General features: G+C 41.8%; 1 protein-coding gene across 3 annotated transcripts in view; it reads left to right on the top strand.

Annotated features, from left to right (window-relative positions):
- Positions 1–19,254, top strand: part of cyth1a (cytohesin 1a) — a 40,533-nt gene extending 21,279 nt beyond the window's left edge. For 2 of the 3 annotated variants that reach the window (XM_034893994.1, XM_034893992.1), the window contains exons 2-13: positions 5,864–5,946; positions 7,790–7,854; positions 9,064–9,130; positions 9,227–9,345; positions 10,844–10,924; positions 11,171–11,283; positions 12,156–12,304; positions 12,409–12,521; positions 16,235–16,313; positions 16,420–16,488; positions 16,922–17,076; positions 17,291–19,254. In XM_034893994.1, the coding sequence (XP_034749885.1) occupies positions 5,864–5,946; positions 7,790–7,854; positions 9,064–9,130; positions 9,227–9,345; positions 10,844–10,924; positions 11,171–11,283; positions 12,156–12,304; positions 12,409–12,521; positions 16,235–16,313; positions 16,420–16,488; positions 16,922–17,076; positions 17,291–17,369 (1,172 nt within the window). In that variant the 3' untranslated portion in view covers positions 17,370–19,254. The remainder of the gene's footprint in view (positions 1–5,863; positions 5,947–7,789; positions 7,855–9,063; positions 9,131–9,226; positions 9,346–10,843; positions 10,925–11,170; positions 11,284–12,155; positions 12,305–12,408; positions 12,522–16,234; positions 16,314–16,419; positions 16,489–16,921; positions 17,077–17,290) is intronic. The other variant, XM_034893995.1, reaches the window with a different exon arrangement.

Consider the following 19,254-nt stretch of genomic DNA (forward strand, 5'->3'; position numbering starts at 1 on the left):
TAAATTGGGTCAAATCTGCAGGGAAGGGGGGTTGAGAGATCCTACAAGCACTCAAGAATTCTAATTTCCTTATTTTCCAAGGAGAGTTCTTCAGTGATCTGGTTGGAAATAAGACGTCCACTTCTATCAGAATGTGTATTAGCGGGCTCTGCCGCTGTGGGAGAGAGAGCTATAATTGGTGTCTCCCCTGATGTCACCTCCCCAGTGCTCTCTGCTGACCCAGCCCTCACTAAAAACCACTTTGCCCATCTAGGAACACTGCAGATGCTCTAGAAGCAAAGGAAAAGGACATACACTGTCAGACTGTGAAATTGGATTTAGGGCTCAAATGAAGCATTGTGCTGAGTTACAAATATTGAAGGCACAGGTTTTGCAAGAAGGGTTTATGTAAAACAAAATGCAGTTGTAGTAGGAGAAAGGGATAGACTGGGTAAGCCCCGCCCACTCTGCCGGCGATTTGATTTCGCCCTGCAGCTCGATTTGGAAACCTGCATGTTTAAGTCTCCTGCTTCTAACTTGTCTACCTGGCGCACTATTGGCGGGTTTAACACGATGACGATAGAGAAGCGACCAAGCGGCTTCTCGTTGACATCTGACGCTGTCACTTCTACCTTACCAGAATCGTTGTCTGATTGGTTGAGGGACTTTCCAGTTGTGTACAGAATCATTTGAACTATGCCTGTTGGTCACGCCTCTTGTGCAGAGAAAATACAGAGCAGACTCCCCAGACCAACGCTCAATCTCAGATATATTGACTTGGCTTGGTCTGGTGATGGCCAGACTAGGATAGGGATGCAGTAACTCAGTGGGCACCCTGATTATACTCAAAGGAACGTATTGAGTGTTTTTATAAATTTAGATTAAAGAGCACTACGTAGTAAAGGTGCCAGGACAAGGCCGGCCAAATCTCAGAATATACTGTCCCAGATTAGGCAAAAGGGCACTTGTATTTTACTCTCCACTTGCATGTTTCCAGGTCACTATGCACCACCTTGGTGCTTTTTAACCCAGTATAGGCTACATCAAGACTTGATGTAAGTGTAACCGAAGAGGTAATTTTAGCACCATTTTTTTGCTCCTGTAAATGTCCTGCATTGATTCCTTATACTGACTTTGGTTAATAATCTATTTGAAACATTTTCGTAGGGAAGTAATGGCTTTAGTCTGAATATCAAACTGCACAGTTCCAGTCAGATGGTGTTAGCGTTGGAAGTTAAACCAAAAAGCAAGTTACTGAGCGCTGACACAGCGCCAGGCACAGCATGAGACGTACAGTCTGCCCAGGGCGTCGGTGTGTGTGGGTGTTATGTATGTGTCCGTATGTGAGTGCACGTGACTGTAGTGTACCCTGGTCTATGTGCACGACTGCACTCCTTCAACACACGCCTCCAGGTGAATTTGATTCCTCTGAATGACCTGCTTTCCACACAGCGTGAGTCCCCACAGGAGTAAAGATGTGGGCGGCCCGTGTTTGTCCTTCAGCCTGTGGAAATTACTACTGTACATATTGCTTTAGGGCTCTCTGCTTCTGAGAGACTCAAGGAGTCAGATATAAACAAGGCAGATGAGTAGTATCGCATGTTGTGGATGTGCATATTGCAACATTGAGGGGGAAAAACATCACATTTCCTCTAGTATAATGTACTGTTTAAATCTATCTTATTGAGGTAATTAGCTTTTAGAAACACATTCTCCCCATCACTTTTTCTTGAGCCTATTTACCCTGTCTTCTTCTTTCTATGTCATTTCCTGTCTATTTCTGATGACTCTCTTTTCATTGGCCTTACCAGTGCAGACGTTTGCTGAATGACAGCCATGCAGCACTCAGCATTTACGTAAGTGGATGGGTTCCCCCCCCTCATCTGCTGTGTTCTGGGAAATGCACCCACTTGTTGGCCACCTCTGGCAAATGCATGAGGGGCCTTTCCCTATTCTGATGTGGCTTGATTTTTTTTTTTAGCAGGAGTCAGGAAGGCAGTGATGTAAATCCTGTTTGGCTCCTTGAGTAAGTCTGATTGTGTGGATGACAACCTGATGACATGTGGGGTGGCAGGGTAGAAATCCTGCCCTTTATTGTTAATACCAGGGTGTCGTCATGAACATGCTCCCCAGATTGGCTAAGATACTGATTTCCTACAAGCTCCTCTGCTTCTCTTGAAGGAGGCAAGTGAACAGATGATTACAATCATCAAATAATAACGTTCCTTTGCTCAGTTTCTTTTTTAATTTTAGTCCCCTTCAGCTCTTCTCTTCTGTCAGTCCTTTACTTTGTGGTCCTCCTTTAAAGTTCCCATGACATGGTGTTCTTTGGATGCTTTTATATAGACCTTAGTGGTCCCCTAATACCATATATGAAGTCTCTTTCCCAAAATGCAGCCTTGGTGCAGAATTACAGCTGCTAGAGCCAGTCCCACAATGAGCTTTCCTTAGTGGGGAGGAGAGAGGGGGGGCAAGGTGGAGGCTGGGGATGTGGCCTTGACCAACTGCCACTTTGCTTGTTTGAAAGCCATGATGTCTCTCTCTCGTGGGTGGGTCAAATTCTCTGGGTGGGCAAAGCAGAGATAGGGGAGGTAACCTCGCCTCTTATGACCTCATAAGGGGTCACATGCCAGATTGGCCAATCTGAGCTTACATTTTCTCAAAGGCAGAGCAGAATACCCAGGGCTTGGTTTACACTTATCACCATTTCCAGCCACGAGATACCATATGCAAGCTGGTGGTACTCCTATTAATGTTTAAAATCTCAAAGTGAAATTGTCATGCCATGGAACCTTTAAGACCGAAATGCTGTGGTTGTGTTGGGCCATCTGTCTTTTTTTGTGTGGCGTGGCTCCCTTCAAGAACTGCCTGCTTCCCAACCTGACTTCATATTTCCAGAAAGGTAATGTTCTTTGTGTTTTTGGCGGGTCCTTTCTGTTACTCTTGTTTCTGTTGTTGAACGCAGGGCCTGCTCTGGGTTTACTCAACGTGACATTAACTTGTCGATAGGGAGATAGAGATAGAACACATATTCTCAAACCTGTCAGCACTTTTTTTCAGTACTAGTAACTAGTTTTCAGTTACATTTTATTTTGGAAATTCGGAATTCATGTCCAGGAGAAGCTAACAAGACTTTTTTTGCTGCACCATTCTCGTGTTGTCTGCTAAACTTAACTTAGGGACCACTGAAACAACCGGAACCTCACGGTGATTGGTAACTGGCTCACAGACACCTTTGTTGGCTAAACTTACCAAGGTGTTGTGTTTACTGAAGCCAAAATGTATCCAAATGATGTACACAGTGTTTTTTTTGTTGTTGGTATAAGCTGCTTATTTTGCTCAGTTGACTCATTGAGTTCTCCTCCATGTTGCTTACATGCCGCAGTCTGTATGGGTAAAACACATGCTGAACACGCACACTGGGCACAGTATTTAACAGAATTTAAAAAAACTACAAAAAAAGAAAAAGAAAATACCAATATGGAACAAGGACATTGATTAGAGGTTCTGAATTTTGGTTTCGGTCACTTTTCAATTAATCGTCCAGCACTAATCTCGAGGGAGTTGTCTAACCAAAAAGAAAGGTTGTGCAAGTATTTGTTTTGGTGTCAGCTCTCCTTGTAAGCAAGAACAGCTAACCATGTTTTTCATGGATACCCTGAACATTTGGGATGAATCAGTTTGCCAGGCATACTGTAGGCTGTGAGGTATGTGTGAAAGTTCAATCTTGTCCAGACTGTCCTGCTCCCCCAGTTGTCTGAAAACAAGACAGGAAGACAACATGGCTTTGTTTTGGAGCTCTTTAACAGCCCGCTATAAGGCCCCTGCATGGACTTCCATTGTCTATTATGTCCATGTTAAATATTAGCAGACATTCCATAAGCAGACATTCCATTAAGTGTAATAGGTATGGTTTAGGTCAATTATTAAAGTAAGTACTTTTAGGACCAATATTGAATTCATGTTTTGTTTTGTAAAAGGAGAGTAAAGAAAAAGTGTGATTTCTTTTTTCTTTTCTTTTTTTTTTTTTTCAGGTCATTGTTGGTATCATAGAGAGTTGTGAAATGAGTAATATAAAAACCTTATGTTTATCTCCTAGGCTTCTATTACTCTATAACCATTACCTTGTTAACCTTTTGAAGAGATCCACAGAGTCAAACCTTGCCTCGACCTCTTCAACCTTTGACCCTTGCTGCTGAGGTAATGAGGGAGGAGGAGGGACTTATCCACTTTGGGAATCTGAGAAAGAGTGAGAGATGGGCTGTGTCTTATTCCACCTACTTCCATCAGTACACTGCTAATGTGCATTGACCATTTACTGCCTTAGTGCCCACTTTTGATGGTTAGTATTGTCCCAAAAGGAACACTTAGGCTAAAACACTTACAGGAAATGACGAGCGGTCTTCTTTTAAACTGTTACATTTAAACAGTTACATTTAAACAGTCTATTAAACTGACATATGTCGATTAAAAAAACAGACAGATTCAGCAACTGTATGGCCTATTTCTCACTTAAAACGTTTTCAGAGACACATTTTGGTGAACTATTTTTGTAAAATTTGAGTTTGTATTCCAAACGAGCCACCATCTGCCCGGCCTTACGCTCGGTTGTGAAATCCATGAGAAGTCAGACCCACATGACGCATTCGTCCAATCAGCCACTGGTCGACGTCCCTGATCCCTCCCCTTTCTGCTTTTGTAGTCGAGATGGTGTAGGTTTAGTGTCCATCATTCTACAGTGAACTTTTTGACTGTTTTTAGGGGTCATCCGGGTACTTTCAGTACACTGACTTTTTGCATTATCTACACAATATACTTAAAACAAAGACATTGAAGTGTGCAAGTAGGTGGTTTAAGACAGCCATGATCTCTCAACATAACAGCTGTGAGTTGAGCAGCTTATGACGCGGTCAGGGTTCAGCAGGGTTAATTGCTAAATATGGTTTACCATAAATATGGTATCTCTAGTCTTGTAATACTGCTACAGTTCCTACTCAACGACACTTAGCAGCGGCTTTTTTATTGCAGAGCGTCCGCCGTCCTAAGGGTGGATTACTCACACAAGCTTTCTTTTTATTTCACAGGAAGTTTAACAAAAAGGTAGCATCTACTAAATGAGGATATTAATGTATGTTGGATCCGGTATTATGCATTTCTTCAGCAGGTTGAAAACACGTTTTTGTAAACACAAAGAGGATAAAATCCGTAAAAGGCATTTTGATACAAGAATAACTTTGTTTTCAAATGGACACAGATTCTGACATAAAACGGAGGAAGAGTAAAGGGAAAATGCTTCCAAAACAGTGTTGTAAAGGCAACAGCAATTGTCCTTGGATTGCTGTAATGATTTGAGTGCTGAAACTAGTGGTGTCCCTTTCCGCTTGTAGTGCAGGTAGGGGTTGTGCACACAAACGCGTTGTCCATCAATTAGGACACATTGCTTGCCCCTCAGTCCTTGCCACAGACAAAGCTAGTTATAGCAGCCTATAGTGTGAGTGACAGGGGGACTTGTCACATTTATTCTACTCTGGCCCGATGTTCAGTACTGCCTGGCTGACTTGAACTGTTTATTTAGTCAAACAGATTACACACACAAGTTAAATCCTCTCCAAAGAGCATCTGGCTGCTGCACATTTTCGATCTGCTTTGTACCCTTCTCCTGTACCCTTTCATGATTGCCATTGCCACAGTTACATTTCATGATGCAGACTTCACCCCTTTTCAATCACCTTCTCAAAAATATAGGAATATTATAAAAAGTTATTTCTGTGCACTGAAGTACCCTTCAGGGACATGCCTCAGGGGATAGATATGCATAGAGAAGGATTAAGGTGCATTATATTTTGGGCGCTGCTGTCCTCCTAACCCTTCATCCTTTTCCCAGTGCCGGACGACCTCACTCCAGAGGAGCAGCAGGAGCTGGAGAATATCCGCAGGCGCAAGCAGGAGCTGCAGGAGGACATTCAGGTAAAAATGGAATCTTAACACAGTAGATGGGTACAAAAAAACAAGCATGTACTGTATATGTTTGACTGCATAAAATGTTAATTTTAAGTTATTTACTCTAATTTCCAAGTTTAGTGATCTTATGTAGAAAAATGAGACAACTACTGTACACATTTTCAAATGTACTTGTTTCAGGATTCCAGCTATTTGGCTAACTTCATCTGCCTTCAGCTACTAGTACAAATCCTCTGGTTTTTGGTTAAATATTTACCTCTTAAATGTCTCTTTTTCTCTGAGTCCCTAAACCATTTCAACCCGATTGGAATGTGAGGTATTTCCTGCCAAGTGCTCACTTTCTTAGCAAACGAGCGTTTTGAAGGTACACAGTACTGTGTCAACAAAGACCTCTATTTATGGACACAGGTTATCTCTTTTGAGTGTTTTTTTTTTATCAAAAAGGGAATAACGGTTTTGAATACATTGCAAGTACAAAAATAAAATAAGCTTTCAGATAAAATAGGACTATGTTCTTATGAGCAACGTGGTCATGCTGTCAGTCGGATATCCCTTAAATACGCTCTGATTTTCAAAAAAAGCCGGGATTCAAATAAGCTTGACCGAATTTCCCTAAAGTGGTTTGTATGTTTGATTCCTTTCCATGGCACATCATTCTTTGGCTGTTGCCTTGCCCCAAGAGCAAAGCTGCTCATGTCCGTTCTGTCATTCAATAACCAGCTCCTTAAGCAAATGGCATGCAGGGGTGACAGAACTGTCATGCCCTGGCAGTGAGTTGGCCTCCAGATGTCCCAGTGGGCAACTCAGTTTCCACTGGCTGTGACAGACAAACATTGGAGACATGATCCATCACCCCTTTTTTATGAGCCTGTCCCATCATTGCATCACCTCCCCGGTCAACACTCCTGCGCCCTGCCCCATCCTCACCTCCTCTGTGTTCTGCTCACTGACCTTTCTCCTCCTCCTCGACTCCCACACCCTCCTCTGCCGGTCCTGCAAGTCAAGTCCCACCCACCACAAACACCCACTTTGCTGTATGAGCATGGCTTTTGTTTGTGGAGGCAAGCATCTCAGGAATGTGTTGTGATTGCTCAGATCTTGAAAACACAGATGTTCCCTTTGTGGTTTGGTCTATAATGAGTTGGTATTATGCCTGTGAAATTATAAACTAACACTGCAGTTTCATATGAATGTAGAGGCTGGATGATTATAACAGTTTACTTAAGAGTTGCAGCCTCTCATGATCAATAGCCTTGTCTGTATACAGGACATCTCTTATGCTACAGTCTATTATTCCACACTTCCATCAAGTTCACCCTATCAATCCTCTACCTTCTGTAATGCCCTTACTGCGCCAGCCGGGCACCAGCGGTCCTGGCTTGATCAACTAAATCTGTTTTTAAGGCTATTAATAACTAAAACGCTTCACAAAATATAATCCACTTTAAGCTTTCTCACTCATTTGTATTGAGGTTATCCACCTAATCGAATTCAGATTGAAAGGATTGCTTAGGAGAGCACACACACGCAAACATTTTACTATTTGTTTTTAGTTTAAAAGAACTGAGAAGATCTGAATGTGCAGCAGTGTGTTGAAGTTTAAGTGAGGGATGTGAGGATTTACTCGATGTGATAAAAGGCCACCTGGCTTATAGACAAACCGAGGTGATTCAGAGAGGAAGGCCTCTCCCTCAGCATTGTTCCATAGAGCCATACAAATACTTTACATGTTGTTTGTATTGGTCACACCTGTCCACGCCTCCTGGTGTTAAGGAAATTGGTCGGCACATGATACATTTGTCCTCATAGTCATGACATTTTAGGACAAACATTTATGTCTTTTCTACAGCGGCTAAAGGATGAGATAGCAGAAGTGACCAGTGAGATCGAGAACCTGGGTTCCACTGAGGAGAGGTAAGAAAAATGGATCTGACAACCCCCCCGCCCCCCACACACACACACACACACACACACACACACACACATATACTTCTCTCTCTGTTTGGCCTAAATTATCTCATTGTTTGCATTCGATTAATTTACCAAATGAAGCTGTCAATTATTAATGTTTGATGGTCAGGTTGGGCGATCCGAATACGCTCTCCAAATTGGCTCTGCTTTTAAGGCAGTTTAAATGTTTCATCAGGCACACCTTCATGATGGGAGGCCTCATTGAATAATGCAGTGGGTGTACTGGCAGAGGCAGACAATGGATGGTCCCAGGGGAGGGAATACTGATGTTTGGTCTACTCCAGTGGATAGGGATCCCATCAGCTACCAAATAATCCTAAAGCACTGTTTGGATCTAAAACCCATTAAGGGTTAGAGCACCGTCTTGTGATCAAAGTTTCCTTCGATCCATTTATTGAAGAAAGTACATGATAGCTTGTGCTGTCGTTGAGTGTCTGTTTAGTTGATTGTTCGATTTTGGCAGACAAGGGGCGAAGGAATGCTGGTGAGAGTGAAATCAGTGGGAAGAAGTGGTGACCTCTCGCTGGTTAGAGATGGAGATGTAACCATGGTAACGACAGTGCACTTTGACTCCTAAAAAACTCAAGGCCTAAGAAATGAGACATTCCCATATGCATGATGGTAAACACTTTATCAATGCTTGTCATCACGGTGGAAGGGGGAGGAGAGGCCGGCCTCGGCCAAACAAATGAAAAATGTTAATGGGTAAGACACTTCCAGGAAATGAACCAAAGACTTTTATTGTAATGGACCAAGCCTTGTTGGATTTGCGTACTTAAAAGGTAAAATATCTAAATGGATTTATAATAGAGTGATGATTGAGTTGTTTATTAAACAAGAATGTAAAAAATGTCTGGTTCCAGCATGTCTAAGGTACAAATATTTCTTAGTTTCCTGAGTTATCTGTGATATTTAACATATTTGGGTTTTAGACTGTTGGTTGGAATAAACAAGCAATTTTAAGACATTACCTTGAGTTTGGGGAAATAGTTACCGTTTTCTGACATTTTTTTGACCAAATGCTTAATAAAAAATCAACTCAGAATAATCGATATTATATAATCTACATCTTTTTTATATACCAATATGTTAATGTACAAGATTATGTTTACAACAAGCACAGCTAACAACAATCACCATCTTACGTTTTAGGAAAAACATGCAGAGGAATAAACAAGTGGCCATGGGACGTAAGAAATTTAACATGGACCCCAAAAAGGTAGGCGGAAGAAACGGTCACGATTCTTCAGAAATGTAAATTGTCCCATATGTTCTCATAAGCAGAAAGTAACCTTGGGCCCTGTCTCTTTCTTAGGGGATCCAGTTCCTAATTGAGAATGACTTGCTGAAGAATACAAGCAACGACATTGCTCAGTTCCTCTACAAGGGCGAGGGCCTCAACAAAACAGCCATCGGAGACTACCTCGGAGAGAGGTCAGGATGAAAATGGACTTGTTTTTTTCCCTCTATCTAACAGTCTCCCTCTCCTTTTCTGTCATGACTCACCAGCACACATCCATATGTTGGATAATGGCATCGTCTAGCGAGTGCATTCTTTCTGGATTGCTGTGTTTCTTCTTAGTCAGGCACACACCCATCCATTCTGGTTTATTGGCGCCACATTTAGGCCATCCTCTCAACATTGTTGGCTACCTAATAGCCTCCATCTATCTATGATTATTTTACTCGTTAATAAGTAACATGATCAAGAGACTCTCAACACTGTAATGCATGCGTTTGCAGGCAATTCCAGATTTCACTTCAGAGCTGAGACCATCCTCATTAGATTGAACACATAATATAGGAAATAGTAATGAGCCTGGAGTACATCATGCTCTGTTCAGGGACTGTAGGGCAGGCAGGGTTACAGTCAAGGTGTGTTCCGTCAGGTCGTACCAAGAAAAGCAGCTTTTGATGGATGGCTCTTTGTTTCTGATTCTGTGAAGGCGGGGCAGGAGCATCGTTAGAGCCTTGAGACCACTGGGAGGGATGACTGTGACAGCGAGAGCTCCTTAGAGCCTTCCCATGATCCCACAGGGCAGATTATTTACTCTGAAGGCATGAAGGTTTCAGTGATGTCATGATTGAGATTAGACGATAAATGAAAGGGAGGTGGTCGATGCTTCCCTTTTCTATTGGGTTTAATAAGAGTATGTAGCTTATCACAACTCTTAAGCCCATCTGAGCCAGATCCCACCCCGAGCTGAGTCCTCAGACACGCTCTTATTGGGGAATACTTTCAAAACGGGGCAGCAATCAAACTTTTATGGAGAGCTACGCTCAAGTCTTGGCTTTCTTCAGCATCCACCAAAACACTCCTTAAACTTTACTTTATGGATTTGCTTGTAGGTAATAACTTTTTTTTTAGAGCTTCATGGATTAGTCAGTTAGTCCATCAACAGAACATGTATTTAATATTTACTTATTTGTTTGATTAATAATTTTAAAGGAAAACTTCCCAATGTCTGCATATTAGTCTGATTGCTGTTTTTAGAGTATTACGGCATTTATTTTGTGGATTATGTTCACTTCACACATCGTAAGTCTGGACAGACAATGTTAGTAGACTGCAGTACTGAATTGGTGTATTGTCATTGTGAGAATTTGCTGCTTTTCTTTGTCTTATGTGATGGAAAATGTATTATCTTTGGGTTTCAGACTGGGGTTGGACAAAGTTAGAAATTACTTTTGGTCATTTTGTGCTTGGGATGGGCATTATTCACTATTTTCTTTTTACATTTTATAGACAAAACAACAAGATCTAGTTTCTTATTTGAGAAAACAATTGGCAAATAAATGAATAAATATTATCATTAGTTGCAGCTCTAATCTTTTGTATATTAATTTTGTCTTGGTTATGCAGAAAAGTAATTAAAGTAATTCTGGATTTTTAACACTAATACATTTGCTTACTATGTTCTGTCTCCTGTAGAGATGACTTCAATATCCAAGTCCTCCATGCATTTGTGGAGCTTCATGAGTTCACAGACCTGAACCTGGTTCAGGCACTCAGGTAAAAGCGCATCTCCCCAGGAACGTGACACCTGACGTCTGCTACAGTTCTTGACTAGATTCTCATAGCTTTGCTCCCTTTTTATGTAAATCATGTGAGATGCAGGCCATTATTTAAAAGTCTCCTTATTTGCAATTTGAAAATATGCAGGTGTCAGTTTCTGTCTTGTGCCTTAAGAGAGCTCATTCAGCCTTTTCACTGTGAAAGTGAGTTTGTTGCTGACGACTGAGCTGTGTCCCCGGACAGACAGTTCCTGTGGAGTTTTCGGCTACCAGGAGAAGCTCAGAAGATCGACCGCATGATGGAGGCCTTCGCTCAGCGCTACTGCCAATGCAACCCTGGCGTTTTTCAGTCCACAGGTAGCACCGTCATGCCATACATCCTGGCTTTCTAACTCAACATTTTAATTTTTAAGGGACTATACCAGATCATCTTATCTCCCCGAAGCACTTAACTTTCCACATTCTCCTCCTCCTCTAATGGCATGTCAGTGGAACTCATATCTAAACTGCTTTGTTTAGCAGACACAAAGTCTGCTGAGGTGAACTGTGCTCTGAAAGAGTGTCTGGCTTTTGGGAAATAATGCCCACAGCAGACAGCCGACTGCCTCTAACATGGATGCAGATGGATGTGAATAATGCATGGACTTTCAACAGCCTAACGGGCCAGATAAAGTGCTGCTGCGTCAGCTGTGTGCTGGCCACGTTGTCTTTTAGCAAACACACACATTAGAGTGCACATCCAGACACACACATGCATACTTAGCTGCCCACTTGCAGCCTTTCACTCCCACTCCTTGCTAATGAAGCTTTGTCTATTTGTTCTTCTCTGTGGGAGTGTGGTCCCCTAAGTACGGTGCTTTGAGCTCAGCTTATTAACATTCATATTCAAAGACTAAATTAAACATCGGCAGCAGTTTTTTGGTAAATGGCAACTCATTGCTCATCTTTCTCTTTTTGTGTGATCGTGTGTGTGATCGTGTGTGTGATCGTGTGTGTGATCGTGTGTGTGCGTGTGTGTGTGCGTGCGTGCGTGCGTGCGTGTGTGCGTGCGTGTGTGCGTGTGTGCGTGCGCGTGTGCGCGTGTGCGCGTGTGCGCGTGTGCGTGTGTGTGTGTGTGTGTGTGTGTGTGTGTGTGTGTGTGTGTGTGTGTGTGTGTGTGTGTGTGTGTGTGTGTGTGTGTGTGTGTGTGTGTGTGTGTGTGTGTGTGTGTGTGTGTGTGTGTGTTACAGACACCTGTTACATTCTGTCATTTGCCATCATCATGCTAAACACCAGCCTCCACAACCCAAATGTGAAAGACAAGCCTTCTGTGGAACGATTCATCTCCATGAACAGAGGAATCAACGAGGGAGGAGACCTACCTGAGGACCTGCTCAGGGTCAGTATAGCTGTAAAACCCAGTTATTTCCATCGTCCTCATTTATTTTTCCACGTGCAATTTCAATCCTGCTCTGTGTTAATAGTCAACTATCATTATTGTAGAATCTGTATGACAGCATCAAGAATGAGCCTTTCAAAATCCCAGAAGATGATGGCAATGACCTCACACACACTTTCTTCAACCCAGACAGAGAGGGCTGGCTACTAAAACTGGGTGAGTGACACTGGAAATACATGCACACAGTTATTTGAGCACATAATGAATGGCACTGTTAATGGTGCTAGTCAATGTTGCTGTGCTGATAGATGGGTTTTCATAGCAGCAACAAAAATTGGTAGATTATCTTAAGGCTGCATAAAGTTATAACCAATGTCTTCCCTGAGGTCAGTAACCTGTGTGTCTGTGTGTTGAGGTGTTAGGGAGATGTGTGGAAAGGTTTGTACACACTCAAACTGAGACATCTGAAGACATCTCTACCCGCTTTCATGTATTATAAATGTGGCCTGGAGATCAGACCACTACAAGTGGAGGCCTTTGAATTATTTAAGCGGGGCATATTCGTACACCGACATGCACACACAAGCACAAATACTGACTTTTATGGCTTGTAAATCAAATGTTTCCACACACGCAAACATACACATACTGTACATACACAAAGTATAGAACGAAAGGGTTTTTGCTTCTCCGTGGACGTTGTGATCCTGATTTTATTGGAGATTTAAAGCGCATACTTTGTCCCATTGTGGAAACTCCCAGCCGGCCTTGGCATTTTTTAATAATAAAGGGTGTGTCTTAGTGTTTATAATGATAAATATACTAATTAAATGTTACCAGTGGGATGTGTTTAAGGGCATTTTTGCCCTGTTGTTATGCTCATTCCTGACTTTGACATATACAAATACACATGCACAACACACATACCTTTTTTATTTTTACAAATGTTTTAAAGGACTTCAACTGTTACTGGAACTGATCACAATAACTTTTCAAGCAGAAAAGCACAAACCCGGGCCCCTGAACTATTCTGTTTCCTCTGAGATCTCTCTCTCTTGTACAGATTCACAATGAATTTAGTAGAAAAAAGCATGAATGTTCAAAGTAAAGTTGAATCTTACAATCGTTGTGAATCTTTACAACTGACTACACCAAGAAAGTAAAGAATAACTCTTTCTCCAATGACTCAAAGTTGGCAGATCTGAGTAGACCAATCAGGGTGGAAGGTAAATTACTGGCTGTAACCCATGTGGAGGTGGTATTTAATGAAGTGCTTTACTGCAGCTGTGCCATTGAGTGGAACTCCCCCTTGTGGCCTGAATAGAACAACAGATATGTAAAATCTGTTCAACCTCATTGCAAAATATAGAAAAATAAAAATGAAAGCTGTAAAGCAGTACATCAAAGCCTCCCTGGAACCAGATTAACAGGACTGTGGTGCAATAATTCCTTATCATTTAATTTGATTTTTTTTGTTTTCTTTTCCTCTTCGTTTGTTTGTTTGTTCCATGATTTTGGCTGTTGTCTTTCCTCAGGAGGTATGTACACCTGCTCTTCCCAAACGCTAGTCCATCTCTCAGCTCTCGGGTGCTTTTGGTTCACACAGGGGTTTATTTGTCTGTAGATTTGTTTTTTTTGTTTTTGTCTCTCCATTGACTCATTTGAACTTCAGATGTTTGTCTGTTCAGTCTCTCATTGAGCTGGTGGTTAGTCCACATTCTTTTATCTCTGTGGGTGGTTGCTGGGCGGTCGCCGGGTTCATTTGCCCCCCCCCCGTGGGCTGGGCTCAGGGAGCTGATGCTTTGTGACCACTCTACTGAGCAGTTTGACCCTCTTTTCTCTGTATGCTGTGGTGGTCACTCTCTTTGATTTCTGTTTGTATTTTTGTTTTTAAAGCTGCATTATACCTTTTCTCCATACAGTGAGCACAACAAAGGAATTTTACTTGACTCTCCATATTAATCACAAACCTATTTACCCATTGGCTTATTGTTGTTTGCTCTCTGGTTGCATGAAAAGGGAATACTGCACCTTTTCAACAATGTGGCTCTCCTGTCCTTATGCTGTAAATGGATCTGAAGTGTAACAGTGTGGCTGCGGCCCGTTATGGTGCTAGACCGGACTGGACCAAACTGTGGGAGAGAAGCATGGGCAGAGGAGTGTGTCGAAAGGGATTAAGGCTTGGTTCTATTGATTCAAGCATGCTTATTCTCTTAAAGTGCACATGGTTGGTAGTTTGAATGTGCATTCTTCTAATGTATACATCTTTCCTATTAACTACAAAATAGGAGCCCTTAAGTAAGAAGAGAACCAGTTGCTAATTTATTTTGTTGATAAATCCTTTCCAAAGGAACCTAGATATAATTTACAAAAAAATCTATTCCCTTTGAACTTTTACTCGGCCAGTCTCCCACAGCCCCGTCTTGCATGGGTGCCCCTCCACTCAGCTCCACTCCGGTCCAGCCCCATGCACACATCCCTGCAACAATCTGCTGGGACGTCCAGCCTCGTCCCAGACATTCTTGCACTGGAGGAGGTCATCTCTCTTTTTTTGAGAGTGACAGTAAATGACATGACCATGAAACCAATCCCAACCTCCAACTGACCCAATCAGCTCTCAGGCCGTCAGCTGTGTGATTCTGCCCATCGCGTCTGTGTTTTCTGTTTGTCTGCTTTGTGTTGCAACGCGCTGACAAGTCGAGATGTGGCGAGAGGCTCTCCATCTCTGCCTGTCGAGTGAAGCGTGTGTTGATGGTGTCTTTAGATTATAACACGCATAGACTGAAGTTTTTGACCTATCATTGACCTATGATTGGCTATCATATACAGTGCTACTGCTGTTATATGATAATACAAGTGTGTTCTACTTGTCTGTATAAAAGCCTCCTCTATCCTGGTAGATAGGTTTCACATTGCAGCTTTTTACTAACATCGGTGGCGGAAAAGCCTAGTCTAGACAAGGCTTAGGCCTCTATCAGGTTATGTTCAGAAAGACAGCCCCCCCCCCTTTACTCACTGGACACTGCTCTTATATGACTGAGAAGTTACTTAACAAAGTCAAAACCGGAAATTCATGTCTGAGATGTCTGTTGAGAAGCCGAGCATAGTTCAAGGCACTGAGCTTCCTGCCCCTTTCAGTTTGTTGGCATCCCATCCTCCCACAGCAAGAGTGCCGTCTGCTGCTGTGATCAGGTTTCCCCTCACAGGAAATATTGGTGACAAATGGGGTCAAAGGCCAGCTACAAATCAGCGGGCACAGAGTTAAATAAAGAGCCCCTATTGGGTGTGAAAGAACTTAATCCTTAGTCGCCCCATTACATTCCAACTTAATCGATAGTTGCCACATTACGTTCCACATTCAGCCATCCTGCAGTCATGGAGTGCTTCTCCTTATTAGTTTCCTATAGTTTAGTTACTTCATTTAGTAGGTGGTTCAATGAGTGCAAAGCACGTGGATCTATATTCTGCCCATCAATAAGTCAGCAACTAAGAAAAAAAAAAATTCTAGGCACATAGACATGTAGTTTTAAATTGTAGAATCACATCGACTACAATTAGCCTTAATGTGGCATTTATCAACTATTTAGGATTTAATTGTTAAGTGATAATTATCTGTTATTAAAATGTGGTTGAGAACATAGCGACAAATTATAATCAACACATAAAAGGGGAAAGGAATGGGTACTTATGAAATTAAGAAAAATAACCAGAGGTGTAGGCCATGCAGTTGTGGTGATGGTGAGTGCATGGTGTGATGGTGAATCAGGGTGAATAGCGGGATGTTATGGGTGAAAGGAGTTCAGTGGAGCTATCATCTGTCTGTCTGGCCATACATCTGTCTGCCTGTCTGCTGCTCGACCCGGTGCTTGGGTGCTCGCTTCTCTCTCTTTTCTCTTGCTGAGCCTCTCTAATGCTTGCTATTTGCTCCACAGGGGGACGGGTTAAAACCTGGAAGAGGAGGTGGTTTATCCTCACGGACAACTGTCTGTACTACTTTGAGTACACCACAGTAAGTACAGCTCAGTTTCTCAGTCACAGTGAAGAATCTGCCCACTCTATTCTTGTTGTTTGCTGTGTGCAACACTCTGTCACTCACATATTTGATATTTGTCCAGGACAAAGAGCCCAGAGGAATCATCCCATTGGAGAACCTGAGCATCAAGGAGGTGGAGGATAAGAAGCCTGTAAGTACAGCTCCCTCTAATGGTTCATTCTGTGATTACACACAGTCAGGACTAAGATTTTACGGCTACACATTTTTTAAAGTAACAATAAAGGACTCTTCAGTGCTGCCCTTTTTGAACATTCACAATTGGGATTATTTTAGTTGAATTTCAACAGCTGTGTTCTGTACAATGCACCGTTATGACATTTGAGGACAACAACCATTTTGTATGTGAACAGTATATGAAGTATGTACAACAGTATATGAAGCAGTATACAGAGGTGAATAGTATGCCAAAAAGACAGATTTTTCTAAATCTACACAGTGTACACATATGGAACAGTAGGTACATGAGCTAATACATTTTTTGCATTTTTGATAAAAAGTTGTTCTTGTCTTTATGTCATAATACTTTCTATAATTTCAAATCTCCATCCACTTAATTTCTGTAGAACTGCTTTGAGCTTTTCATTCCTGACAACAAGGACCAGGTGATAAAAGCATGCAAGACCGAGGCTGACGGACGCGTTGTGGAGGGCAACCACACTTTCTACCGTATTTCCGCCCCCACTACTGAGGAAAAAGAGGAATGGATGAACAGCATCAAGTAAATCTTTTTTTTTTTTTATAGTATGATACAATGCGTGTTTCTAACTTGCGTATAAGGATCATTGCTGTAGGCCTAAGGTTTCCAAAGTTACTCTTGTTATTTGTAGTTTTCTTTCTTTTATTTCCGGGGATAATCATGCTTTAAGTTTATTAAAGCTGCATTTTGCACACTTATGCCATAATGCTCCTGACATTTTCCTCTTCATCCACAGAGCTGCTATCAGCAGGGACCCCTTTTACGAGATGCTGGCAGCCAGGAAGAAGAAGGTGTCCTCCATGAAAAGGCACTAGAACTGCTCAGCGCTCCAGATGTTGCACTTGACAGAGCAGGGGGTCCAGGTATCTACTCGCCCTGTCTGGGTCAGTGCGGAGGTCGCGGGTTGGGGTCTGCTTCAGACCTCTTCGGAGGATTTCTCTAGGATACATTCTAGGTCTGGCTTTGGGACTCTACAGGTCAGAAAAACAGGAAGCATGCTGACGTCTCTAGATAAGAGTCGGGGCCAATGTGTCCTCTATTCTCCTGTCTCTTTCTCTCTCAGCTTTGTTTGTGTTCTCTGTCTATGAGGCTGTAAGGAAATCTTGTTGAATAACTCAGCAAAAGCCCCTTCGAAAACGCTTCTAAAACACAATTCCCATAAACAATGCACACATACAAAACATGCATACGGTCATGCAGTCCCCAGTAGCACACATTGTTTTAAACTCAGCAGGTCTGACCAAGTGTGGCACTCTAAACCAAAATATTTCTTGCTTTGTGAAAGAAAAGTAGAGACTTTTTCTGATGTGCTTTAAAATGTTAAGGTAATATGTGTCTATTTTTACAGCTTTAAATGTCAATTCCTCTTCAGTCTTTTTTGTTTGTTTGCTTTTGTAATACTAAAAAACAAGGTTTGCAACAGTAACTGCAGGGGGGAGTGATTTGATAACTGTTAATAATTTTATAGAAAAAAAAAAAAATAGTTGCCACTGAGGAGATTGTTAGGTTCTGAAACTTTCCATGTCGCCGTTTGAATGGATCGTGTTCACAACACGACGACCATGTGAGGAATGAAAGCGTCATCTGTGTCCCAGACTGAAGTGGTTTTGTAAATGTGAAGCTGCAGTGCGGGTGAGGGTGTGTGCTTGTCTGGACAGGCTCTGAATGTTGGATCTGTCTCTCGCTGTTCATTTCTTGAACGACCTTGAGATGTTTCTTGGGGAATAGTGTTTATCACCCTGGGCTTCCTTTTGAGGTTCTTAGGTTGTCTGGAAATTACTACTGGTAACCCCTTTTTCATTTTCTCTTCCAATAGACTTTTCTCTCATTTTGTTTCAAACACACCACTTCCTATTACTTTGTTTCATTGTTAGGAAAATGACTTTACTGGAGATCTAGGTGACATATTATGAGAAAAGCTGCTGGTTAGTGAAATTAAATTAGTCATCTCCCAGTTGAACATTTAGTCTTTGTTCTCTGCCTTTAACATTGTTTTATCTGTAGAGGGTTATGTAACCCAACCTCATTGATCATTGTACAATACTGTGTGCTTTAGGTTGTTTATTTGTAAGACATAATATATGACATATTGTTGTAGAGGCTTTAAAGCAGCACAAATAAATGTTGCTTCATTGAAGCTATGCCTGGAAAAGAATGGGTTGTCCCTGTCTCAGGATCCGTAGTGTGATGTGAAACAACACAAACTACTACTTGTATGAGGAATGTACTGTGGAGAACCAAAAGATGGAGGTCAGGACGTCTGATTGGTCATGCTGAGGCAGTGGCATGTCATTTAGTCAAATAGCAAAAACTACATTGAGGTACAATTTTACAAACGCGGTCTGATTTGTGCATCAAGAGGTTGTCTTTTCTACTCTTGTCTACTGTTGTCTCTTCTCTCATCTGTGCCTGCCGGTCATTATTTTCACTCAATGCTGTTTTGTTTCCTGGTTTTCATCCTTTCTCTACTCCTCTCTGCACTAATCGTAGAGAAAATAAAGAAAAATGCAAAACAATCAATTCTAGACAGTATTGGTTTATTTATCAAAGTTGTATATACGTAAATGTATAGTGGGTACTTTGTCTTGATTTTGTTTTGTATTGTGCCATTTTCTTTTTTTTTTTATTCTGTTCGAAAATGTTTGATTTGAGGTTTGTATAATTGCCATTTAATCAAGCTGAAATAAAGACAAATTGGTC

The sequence above is a fragment of the Etheostoma cragini genome, chromosome 15 (genome assembly GCF_013103735.1).
Source record: "Etheostoma cragini isolate CJK2018 chromosome 15, CSU_Ecrag_1.0, whole genome shotgun sequence".
NCBI classification, from domain to species: Eukaryota; Metazoa; Chordata; class Actinopteri; order Perciformes; family Percidae; genus Etheostoma; species Etheostoma cragini.